The sequence below is a fragment of the Pseudorasbora parva genome, chromosome 12 (genome assembly GCF_024679245.1).
Source record: "Pseudorasbora parva isolate DD20220531a chromosome 12, ASM2467924v1, whole genome shotgun sequence".
NCBI classification, from domain to species: Eukaryota; Metazoa; Chordata; class Actinopteri; order Cypriniformes; family Gobionidae; genus Pseudorasbora; species Pseudorasbora parva.
In genome coordinates, this window is record NC_090183.1 from 43699415 (window position 1) to 43712211 (window position 12797).

Genomic DNA, 12797 nt, shown 5'->3' on the forward strand with positions numbered 1-12797 from the left:
TGACGACACAGCTTAATTCTTATTGGTTTAAACAACCGTGATGTATGGTTCTTTTTTAAAATATTTGATTTTAAAACTCTGATATGTTTTATTAATAAAAATATATAAAAACATGTATGTAATTAAAGTAAAATTGCTTGATAAACAGGCCTTTCGAAAGGAACTAAATAACAAAAACGTTGGGTGTCTTGTTCATAATATTTATTTTCATATAAAAGCAACAGAACTTAAATTACATCCAGTTTATCAGCAACAGAGCGTATGAGAGTGAATCCCGCGATATCCGCAACTGATCTCGCAGGTGTCTGATCCACTACGAGAAGAGAGAACTGTCTGGCTTGCCTGAACTATTTTCACTCCTCCCCTCACTGCAGCCGCCTACTCTCGCCTTTTTTTCAGGCGAGGCAAGGCGCATCTCAAACAAGCCTGTTGTCTGGAAACGCCACGCCCCTTACCATTATGGGTTTATGATGTCACCAACCCAGGAAGAAGCTTGTTGTAGTCCAAAACGGCTGTTTTTGTAGGCAATAAACTGCCATAACTTTAAAAGACAATATCTCTGTTTGCATTGAACTTTCAGCGCTGTAACTTTGCAGGTACTGTTTATGCTCAAGCAGCAAAATTACACACTAACTAAAGTTAAAAAAGTGAAATCGCATGCAAACACCCCTTTAAACAAAGTAAGAAACATTAGGACACCTTCATCCTGTTTAAAAATGTTCACCCCCTTCAAAATCATACAGTCACTGCTGGAGAGGGTTCAAATGTGCAAAAATGCTGAAGGATTTTTGGGATCTGGAGGATTTTTTTGAAGAACATTGGTCACAAAAACCAGAGACTCAAGAAAACCCATCACAAAACAAGAACAGCCGCGGATCATCCAGGGAACGACAGAGTATTAAGAATCAAGGGTTCATAAACATTTGAACGGGTAATTTTTATAAAATCAGCAGTTTTTTTGTCTTTTGGACTAAATGTTACTATATATTTTTCCCCTTTTCCATTGTTGCACTTTGAGATTCTTAGGAATGAAAGGTGCGTTATAAATAAAATCTAATATTATATGTAAACATATTTTATGTAAAATATCTCATTCAGGGAAGTAATAAATAACATGAATTGTGTATGATCCCTCTTATTTTGTTAAAATTATTTACATTTTCACAGATTCTGCAAGGAGTTCATAAACTTTTAAACACTACTGTATGTTGTAAAGCATCCATCCATCCAGAAAGCACCTAACACTTGACATTTATGTAATTTTATTTTATTGACATTTCTTTGAACGTGGTGATTTTAGATACACAGTGTAAAACTGTAGACCGAAAACTGTAAATAAAAACGACTCATTGTTCAAAGAATTAAAAACAGGATTTAAGAAATAAAACTTAAATCATATCTAATATTAGCAAAGCAATCACTCTCATTCTCAATAATCAACATTAGTCATGACAATGTGAAATCATAGGCTACCGTTAGAGTGAAAGAAAAATACAAAAGGTCTGAAAAGCTTCAGTAAATCTTTGTATGTACATGACCATTAAAAACCCGGATAAAGCTGAGCAGACATTTGACCTGTAAATCAGAAAATATCAAAATTCCAGAGGACAGAATCTGAATTGATTTAAACCAGAGTGAGGCGTTCACTCCTGTCAAAGGGAAAAATGAACCAGTTATATACACTAATACAGTAAATTTCCCCCATGGTCAGTCAAGAAAAAGAATATTAAACAACAAACAAACAAAACTTTAAAGCTATCTCAGATAAAATCTCCATTAAAATTAACCCTCTGTAATTATAAAGCGTAAATACAGTTGGTTCCTTGACTACCTCTGATATGTTTGTCCTATTGTTAGTCTCATAAAAGGACCATAAAAAACAAAAGGCAACAGCAGCTCGGGTTTAAAGTGACTGTTGTCCAAAGCCACGATCATACCCATTAAAAAGAGGCAAATTACCAGAGTATTCCTATTTACGTATCTCCCTGTACAGTTCTGTATTTTTTATTTTATTTTAAATTTTCTGTGCAACTAATGTGGTTATAGGCATGGCTTCACCTTGATTTCAAATTAAACTGTGTAGAATACCCTTATGTCTCCTTTAATGATAAATAAATAGCTTTTCATATGATACGCCTCTATCTTAACAAACCTTTCACATGACCGTACGACAAACATTTCTAAAGATATCCACCTTTGATAAATACACTTTAGTTCTTCTGTTAATTGTGTTAAAGGATTCACTTCTGACACTGCTAAATGTTCAGTGTGTTAATATATACACATAATACTGGCTTGCGCAGTGCTCCGTTAGCTTCAGAATTCACTTATGAAATGGCATGGTTCGTAACTTAAATGTCCTGTTTTTTTCCCCACAATCAAATCCTTAAGTAATAATAGTGCAGAATAGAAGATAAATATAGCTGCAAACAGCAATTATCGGGGCCAAGCACAAAAAGGAAGTTTCAGAAAAACTGCAACAAGCAGAAATAGCATTTTTGGAAATTTCATTATACCTTTTGATCACATGGTGGCGCTGTCTAGAAACTTTAAGGCATGGTCCCAATGACACATACCAATAACATGCTAATGTGTTCATAAAATATAGCATTTTACAACAAAATACTGCACTTTAGTAAATGCTAATTTAACATTTTGTTCAATCATAGCGCCACCAAGTGGTGCAATCCCACTTCTTTTTTTGTGTGTCCTCAAAGTGCGCTTATAAAAACGTGTCAAATTCTGTAAAAATATCTCGTTTAGGAGTTATAGACAGTTAGATGTATGAACGCATAAAAGATGACCAACGTCCAACTTTGATTGCATTTATTTGCCACTTACAATCAAAATTGGCTGACATCCAAAATAGCCTGTATGAGAAAATTTGGGTCACATCTGACTCAGCATGTAGTACCGAATCAAAATGAGACCATTTTGGGGTTTTAGTTCAGAAGTTATAAGCAAAAATAGGTTCTCTCATATCTCCAGACCAGTAGGTGGTGCTGTGCCGAAACACTGCATGTAGCCTCAAGTCATGCTTCTGATGACATGTACCAAGTTTGGTCAAAATACGCTAAAGCAATGTAGTTATATTGCCTTGCATTTGGCGTGCTTTTTGTCCAATTTGTTTGCGTGTTATTCGAACAGTTGGGTTTATCAAAAAGCTTTTTTGACAGCATGGTCTAAAGAAAATCTGATTCCATTCTTCATGAAAATTGGATGAGCTGTCTTGGAGAAAAAATTTCATGACTGAAAATGGCTTCATATGGTGCAAGCGAATCGTTTTGAGCCAATCAGAGAAAATTTTAGCCATTACGGTTCAAAAGTTATTAACATAAATGTAAGTAAAACTTTGAACAGTTGGTGGCGCTAGAGAGATTGAGTTAGAGACTCCAAGTTTGCAGTGGTGAATGTTTGGACTGTTCTCTATCAGTGTGCCAAATTAAAAAACGTTTTACCATATGGTGCGATGTGCTGCCATAGACTCCCATGGCGGAAGAAGAAGAAAAAGAAGAAGAAGAAAACTAACGGATACAATAGATCCCATCGGACCTATGGTGCTTGGCCCCTAAAAATGCTCGCAGACCTTATTCTGAGACACTTGGTCACGTCATGCATTTTTATTAATGCATGAAAATTGTAAATGGCATTTGAGACCAATATTCTGGAGATGTTTTGAATGGCACATAGAAGACGCAGGGCACATCTGTAAATGTTAGTCTTCCCAAAAGGAATTACGGCAGCATACAGATGTTTAGGAGTAAGCAACCACAAAAGTCAGATGTTAATTGCCAAATAGGGCAAAAGTAAACAATATGTGTTTGCATATAGTTCAGAAATAAGTACATAAGTCATTTTGCCATTTATGTGGATTGCAATACGGATGATCCAGATGCATGACGTGACCATGTGAAAATACCTCAAGAGCTATAAAGTATTCTGTAAATAAATCTGAATTTGACATTTTGATCTATGCACTTAAGCAGCCTTGCCACAAGAGTTTTCTTCCATCACAAGACATCCTCACATTGATAAAGAACACTTTAAAACTGCTATATAAGATGTCCGTCATACATAAAGCCTCTTAAGTATGGAACTGGAACACACTATTGTGCCACATTGTCAAATTCAGTCCATGGCTTATTAGAGCAAGCGGTTTTGCTGTCTCTTATACCAACACCAGCTCATCAGACGGATTAAAGGTTGAGGAAGACAATTGGTGGTGCACAGTGTGTTCCATTAAAAATACTCCCACCCAGTACTTCCTGTACCCGAGACATTAGATCACTTCAGGGCCACATTGCTTGTTGTTGTGAACAGGTGCTCTAGATTCAGAGCTGACTAATGAAAATGCTTATCTGAGAGACAATAACATTAAGTCTTTCCCAAGTGGGCACAAACATGTAAAATCTGCTCTAGTTTCATGCCACTTCTCTACCCACGATCAAGCTGCTCGCACAACAGATCCAAAAGATGATATACGAGAAGGAGGGCAACAGAAATGTGCATTGTTTTCACTTAGTAAAGGCATTGAATAATATATAATCAAGGGATGTATTCATGTATCCACTGTTGAAATAATGAGGTGGAAATCAATGTAAATGAGCAGTGTTCAGTGTGCCGTAGCGGACTTCAAGACAAGGCACAATGTCTTAAAGGGGTACAATCACGTAACCCCTCCACAGTACTACTGCATTGAGCTAGTTCGACCAAAACACCATGCTAAATATACATTTTTTTCCACCTTGTTCTAAAACAATCCATAGTCAATCATTAAACCAAGCATTCTTCTAAGAAAAAAGCTACAGTGATAAAACAGCACGTTAAAAATCACACAGCGTATGACCGCTTTGAATCATTAGGCTGAAAGTTTGCGCTATTTCGTCTTTCAAATCAGTGGTTATGTGATGGTTGAAAACCTTTAAAGAAGGCCCAAAAGAGGGTGAAATGTTACTTTGGAAGACACAACTAGATTTCTCATACCCACAAAACCTTCAACACACAGCAGGACTATTCAGAAAACATTCATGTTGGTTGAAATGTATTATAAAATTAGATGATCACCAAGTGGTCGATCATTTGGGCAGATGTATATATGGCAACTACAAAAGTGACGTAATGTCACAAACACCATGCCATTGAAGCCAGCTCAGTGTAAAACTAAGGTGAAGCTCGAATAGATGCTCAAACCATTGGTGGAGACACATTAGAAACCTAAAAAGTAGATGCCAGGTAGTTTCTGTTGCAGATCCATGCTCCACTGAACTGTGAATACAATATGTACACGATTCTCTGCGGAATAAACAAAAAGTGGCTTTTTTTGTAGCTAAAAATGCCCTTTCCACAGAGAAAAACAAAATGGATTTCATTACATGCAACCTAAATAAATGTGTTAAGGCAAAAATATCAGCAAAACCCCAATGTCAAATGATAAACCATGTGCTAAGTGAAGCCTTATAGGGAGTCTCGCCAAGTCTACCATCTTAATATTGTGATTAAGAGGCTACAAACCTTTAATATATACTGTATATATATTATATATATACGCCCGAAGCTTTGTCAGGCTAATCCAAAAAGTTCCATTTGAAATTTTGAAAACATCAATTACATCTCGGCTCCTTCTAATGTGCAATGTATCATATCCAATCCCACAGCAGATGAGCACGAAATTATGTGTTAATATGGTACAGTCAGACACACTTCACTGTTAAATAGCACAGTCGAACCAATAAAAGCACCCAACAGACATTTCTGAGCTAAGTGTTAGACAATCCACACGAACACATGAAATTGAAGTCACTTCAACGCAAGACATACAACATATTACGTTCATTCGAAGAGGGCGGATGAACCGCTGAGAGATCATAGAGAGAATATTTCATATTCAGATCTGTTCATTGTTCATGTTCCTGCCTGGCACCAGTGTTTTAAATATTACACTTGGTGAAGTGGTAACAAGGTACAGGATGGAGGTAAAGGTGACCGAATAAAAGCAAAATATAATATAGAGATTGCAAAAAATCAGGCCTAATCCTAATTATGACACAAAATCCCTCCTATAAAGACATAACGCAAGTGCCTTCTGATCAAAAAGAGATTGTTCTGACTGATAAATACAGCCAAAGAAGAAAAAGAGTACAGTAGCAAGTGGGAGGAGGTGTTATGACTGCCCTAGTTATTATAAACCATTCTACGTACTCTGGAAATAGGTAGGCAGCTGAGGAAAGGAACAAAATGCAAACAAACATTCAGATTGATGTTATGAAGCTAATTCGTTTGAAAATTCCACCTAACCTCCTTATAAAAACATGTTGCCGTCTTCGAGGAGTGCTAGCGGTGAACTTTTACCCCGTAGACTGCAAGAATTCCTTGGTATTCTTTTCTATGGCGTTTCTACCTACATGGTTTTCAAGTCTTTTTTTTTGTTGTTTTGCTCGTTTCATTTCTTTGATAATTCTTGAATTTCATGTACAAGTTTATGTTGACAACGAGACAAGGATTTGCTGGCGTTTCGCAAATCTGCGGTTCTTCCAACTCTCCAGGAGAAGAGAAAGCGATGGTCTCGGTCAAAGCTGGAGAGATGGTTCCTTAACCTGGTTAGCGTAAGGCCAGGGCACAACTTCACATGTTCAATCCCCAGAAGTCTTGTCCGTTGGGCTCATGCTAAAAAAATTGCAATATTGTTGTAAAGTTTTGTCTCAAGTGGGAAGGAAGAGGAAACTCCCTTGCCTCGTCTTTAGTTCCCATTCTGGGACAAGGTTGTTCAGAAAACAGGCACTGGTCAAACCTCAGCATAGTAGCCCTCACTTATGTTCTCAAGCATTTGGGGTCCATCGCGCCCCTCGGTCCGTCATACCCACTCTTGCACGGGGTGTTTGTAGTAGGTCACGTGCTGTTGGACGTTTTTGTTCTTGAACTGGAAGATAGTATATACAAGGACCAGAATGCACAGTGAGAGGATGCATGGGATGACCACAGCGATTGCGTTTACAGTGCTGGGTACGTCGTTAATGGCGACCATGATGTCGACATCATCGTGTGGAAGGTGGCGGTCCTTGTTCTTTTCGACTTCCGACTGATCGCAGCCCATCCAGTCTTTGAGGATCGATTTGGGGTAGCCTGGCTCCACCGTTAACTTCTGGTTGTCGAACTTCCAGTAATCCTTTCCCTTGTAAAAGTAGGTATAAACTAGAAAAAAATCAGAGAAACAAAAGATGTCAGAGCATGTCCATAACTGGAACTCATCTACTATTGGTCAACAAACAGATAATCCCGCCCCCGAACTCACACCATTGGTTGACTGAATGCTACTGGTGGATATGCTCAAACAACGTTACTTTTTTAATTAATTTAGTAAATTATTTTTAACATTTGGAATCATTTAAGTAATAATTGCTGTCGTTTGATGGATTTAAGGAGTAGACATTCATTGAGTTGTTACAGTCGTCAGTGATTCTTTCTTTTCCTATTCAATACTGGGGGTGGCACTGTTGAGCGTACCGAAATCAGGTAGGAAGTTACTTAAGGAAGTGTGATTGTTTTATCGGTCTCTTTTGCTTTCTAGCCTTTGTTGTTGGCGGTCATGCTAGCGGACATGTTGTGAGTATTGTTGTTTTAGCCTGGCATTAAAAATGAACGCTAATGCAACATTTAATGTTCGTTTTAGGGCTCGAGTTGCAGATTTATTTTGTAAATATTGTGAGATTTTTTGAACGTTTTTGTTACATGGTAAGTAAATTAATGTTGGGTTGTTTTTTATTTTATTTTTATTTGTTGGATTAATATTGCTTTGCATTTAATAATAAAAGTTGCAGATTTTTTGTTTTGTTTTGTTAAAATAGTATATTTGTATAGGGAAATTAATTAAAGGGGGGAAATTAATGTAGTTTAATTCATAATTCAAATTCATATTATTTTTCTTATCCCTGTTTTTCTCTTGTGTGATTGAGTTATAATTTAGTTTTTATTAAAGTGCCTCTATTATGGCATTTGTGGTAAATGGACTGCATTTATATAGCGCTTTTAACAGACCCTATGGCCATCCAAAGCGCTTTACATTTTGCCTCACATTCACCCATTCATACACCGACGGCGATGTCAGCCATGTAAGGCGCCATCCAGCTCGTCGGGAGCAGCTGGGGTTAGGTGTCTTGCTCAAGGACACCTCTACACTTGGTCAGGTGGAACCGGGGATTGAACCACCAACCATTTGGTTTGTAGACAATCTACATGAACCACTGAGCCACTGCCGCCCCATTTGTAAGGATCCTATTTTTGTTTTGGGGTCCCAAACAACAGACTTACGCATAAAAGGTCAAAAAACACTTTCAATGTATAATATGCATTTATTTTTTACCTTATTTGCTCAACGACTCCGAAAGGATTCGCTCAACGATTCATTTTTGAGGTCGAGGCTCAAGGCTCAATTTTGCCTCACCAATTCGAGCCAGAGTCAGAGGAGGAAACGTCCAGAGTTGCTGATGAACCAGAAAGTCAATGGCAAACACGACTGGAGCAGGACCATTGCTTTCTCTATGATAAGTGTCACTTCAGGCAGAATGAACAGGCAGAATCTGAGTAAGAATTTCTGAGAAGGGACGTGCTGTAATCTGATTAATCTTGCTGTCTGTCGCCATTTGTTAGTTCAGTAACGCGTCACAGACGAATGGATTGCTAAATTTATTTAGGTGCACTTGGGGGAACTATCAAAATGACAAGCGAGGGTGAAAATGTGTGCAATATGCTACTGTTTCGTCTTGACGTCACAACAGTGACTCTTAATTTTGAGAGACATCAACTTTCAGATTCAAAACTTTGCAGGATGTTTTCACTCGCTTAGAGCTATGATACACACTACATGAAAGGTACTTTTCAAAAATCCATAATAGGGGCACTTTAAGATTTAGGGTGCTTTCACACCTGCCTCATTTAGTTCGGTTGAATCGTACTATAGTTCGTTTCCCTCTTTGGTGCGGTTCGTTTGGTCAGGTCTGAAAGCAGCAATCGCACTCGGGTGCGCAGCAGAAGCGGACCAAACAAGCGGACCGAGACCTCCTTGAAGAGGTGGTCTCGGTACGATTTCAAACGAACTCTGGAGCGGTTTGTTTGTGGTGAGAACGTGATCCGACCTCGAACAGAACCAACTGCAAAAGTACTGATCGTTTTTGGACTGAACCAGCTGCCGTAGTTAGCTGCGCTGACATTGTGTGCATGATATTATTACCTGATAGATCGTTGGCAATATTTTCGGAAGATGAGCATGTCAAGAGTTAATAATTAATGCACGCCTCCTCTTGAAGTGACGAGCGATGCGCGCTCGCCGTCTGCAGTGCATTAGAACGTTGTTTTCATGTCGCATCCGCGCTTCATTATAGAAATGTATTGTTTGCATACTGTGGTAAATACACACAGTGTAGTAGATTATGGCCAGGGACAAAACCAGCCCGCGCAGTCGTCTCTCCATAGGGTTATTATAGTTTGCTGGCTTTGCCTCTTCTGTTGGAATTTTCCCACACGTAAATTCTGACCAATCGAGAAGCAGTTTAGGAAATACGCCATGGCCAATGAGTGATGTGGATGTTGTCACGTGCCTGCGTTTTGGTTCGTTTGGTTCGGACCAAAGCAATCCGTGTGGTGTAAAAAGGAACCAAAAAATCTGAAAAATGCAACAATGTATACTTGTTTGCCCTTGGTTCGGACCAAATTAACCGAACTAGAGATGTGAAAGCACCCTTATTGCCTCGAATCGTATTGTTTGAATTCAAGTATTTGATGCGATTTATTTGTCACTCATTTATTATTGTTAAAAGGTATTTAAAAGGTAAATGTTCCCTAGCCTAGAATTAAAACTGTTGTGAATAATAAAAAAATATATATTTTTTTTAAATGATGTACTGAATGTACTATTTGATTCCCACAATTGAACTGATTTAGGGTCATCCCTATATGAAGTGTCTTTAAATATGAATTTGATTTAATAACTGTGGTGGGTTTTACCCCTGGTGCCCGAACCCAACCTTTTAAGGCCAAATACCATCACAGAGTTATTTTACAAAAAGATTTTGAATCATGAATTGTCAAGCTAAAGCTGTAAACATGAACAGATCAATGGTAGAAAGCCATTCAATGCAAGCAAATATTTACATGCAGGCAGAGATGCATGTCCTTTTCAGAAAGCTCAATTCATATTCATGATCACATAAATAGCCGTCCTTGTGAGCACTCAATGACACAGTATTTTGAAAAGTTGTTCCAGTGTTACACAATCCCTTAGAGAGCTGTCAGTTTGATTGCCAATGCCACATAAACAAATGCATCGCAGACACTCACAGATGTGCACAGAGCCAAACATACAGTGAAGAGGCTTTAGTTTAGACAGTAACCCCCGAGTGTGTGATTGATGAAGTGCTCGTCCTTCCTCTCTTACTTCCCCTTCCTCTCACTCGCTTTCTTACTGAGCAAAACATGGCAAATCCCTCTCGCAAAATCTGAGTGACAGAAAAATCATGAGCTACAGGCGGACCAAACAGTCCATATAACCCTTCTTGGCTTCTCCATCTTAAGACCTGGCCCTAGGCTCCAAGTTGAGATGGAGGTTATGACAGAAAAGATTATAATTTCTTCACTCGATAATACTCTAGAGAGAAGAAGGAGAAATCTGCAATTCTATGCAGCCGCAGCAGAAATACTTGACTCTAGCGAATGACACTTGAGTGTTTATTATTCAACCAGACTGACATCAACCCAACACAGCAGAAGTGAGAATATCATTTGGGCGATTGTATCTTGGTCATCATCCAAAGTCAGCCATTTTGGTTTCTATATTGCTTAACTGTCATTTAGATTGTGATTTACATATTTCCACTTTATTCATATTCTATTCAGTATATAGGGACAGTCGTGGCCTAACGGTTAAGAGAGTCAGACAGGTAACCCGAAGGTTGTGGGTTCGATTCTCAATACTGACAGGAAATGACTGAGGTGCCCTTGAGCAAGACACCTAAGCCCCAATTGCTCTCCAGGCGCCACAGCGAAAATGGCTGCCCACTGCTCCAGGTGTGTGTGTGTGTGTGTGTGTGTGTGTGTGTTTCAATATTATTTTGTTGGCATTATCCAACATTATCCAATATTATCATGGTTTTATAAAATAATTCATTAAAAAAATGTTGGTAACACTTTACTTAAAGCTGTTATGTATAACGATTTATAAACATATTTTAATGCAATAATTATGCCTTGTATTGTACTTCATAATGCACTGTATGGTTTCGTGAATAATTGCAATAGTTATCGTTACAATACACAGATCAGGCATAACATTATGGCCACTGGCAGGTAAAGTGAATAACACTGATAATAACACGGTCATAATGTTATGCCTGATCGCTGTATATAAAATGGTTATAATACAATGTAATGCTTATCTATTCAATGAACACACCTTTAGAAAAGTGTAATGCATTAAAACACATGACTAACAATCAATTTCATAATCGACAAATATTATAATTTATTTTAACTTTTTTACAATTACTTTTGAAAATATATATATACACACACACACACACAAAACGGTTAAATAATATATTAGTACATATGAATAACATTTTTTAAATAATTTTCTTCTTTTGAACAGAGATATTTATTGTATTTCATTTATAAGCATTAAGCCACTTAGCAACTTTGTTTGGCTGAAAAAAATAGTTTTTAGCATCTTCAGAGCAAATATTATAAAACTGGCCTACATATTGAATGCCATCCAAGGCTATGGACGTAGTGTCCATGACATCACCGGTAGGTTTCTGAAGAGCATTTTTGAAGCCTAAAGTGGGCGGAGCCAGCCGTCGCCATTTTGGAAATCGTGTCACTCCCAGATAACTGACCCTGCGTCCCAATTCGCATACTTTCCATACTAAATAGTATTCGAAAATAGAATTAGTATGTCCCAAATCATAGTATGTTGAAAAGAGTATTCCAAAGATACCCGGATGGTTTACTATTTCCGGTCCGAATTCGTAGTATGGATCGATGGGCACTCCAACGGCTGATATTGCCCACAACCCACTGCGAGGTAGACGGGGATTCGATTAGAACTACAAACGCGGATAAAAAGCATTAAAAAACTACAAACATGGCGGATGTGCGAGTCCGGAGGTTAAGTAGAGAAGTTTAGATAAAGGGGTTTGAGTGACCAACTATCAATATTTAACCCGACAAAAATATATTTATTCAGTGTTGTCCACATTATATTTCACCTGCAGCAGCATTGTGAACTTTTGTAATGACACGTTTGGCCATTAACTTTTAAATGCATCATTATATTCAAACTGCAAACACATGAGGAGAGTCTCTGCATTAAAGACCTACAAATGGCAGATCAACGTGCGGCTACATTTCTCTCCGATACGGTAGGAGAATAAACTGAATGTGGAGGATTTGAACTGTGACGAATCTGACGATGATTGACAGGGCAGTTTAACGGTGACGGGATGCACGTAACTAAGCGTCAGAGTCCGTTAAAGATGGCGAAGTAGTATGTCCCGAAGCTTGCATACTTTTCTGCTACACACTCAAAAGCATATACTTTTTCTTCACAAAAAGAGTACATACTTTTAGGACGTAGTATAAGTAGGCGAATTGGGACGCAGCATGAGTGATAAGCGGGTGGAGCTAAGGAGCTGAGGTGTCAGGTTGCTGTTACTCAAGCGGCCACGCCCCTAATTATGCAGAATTCAAGGCTTAATATAATTTAAACGGATGAGTAATTAAAAAAAACACCCCTCTCACAGTTGTCAAGA

General features: G+C 38.2%; 1 protein-coding gene across 1 annotated transcript in view; it reads right to left on the reverse strand.

The window, feature by feature from the left end:
- Window positions 1-1251: 1251 nt before the first annotated feature.
- The window catches only part of mmp24 (matrix metallopeptidase 24), a 55935-nt gene continuing 44389 nt past the window's right edge, over window positions 1252-12797 (reverse strand). Inside the window, exon 9 of the mRNA XM_067460433.1 lies at window positions 1252-7188. Coding sequence (XP_067316534.1) covers window positions 6851-7188 — 338 coding nt within the window. The 3' untranslated portion in view covers window positions 1252-6850. The remainder of the gene's footprint in view (window positions 7189-12797) is intronic.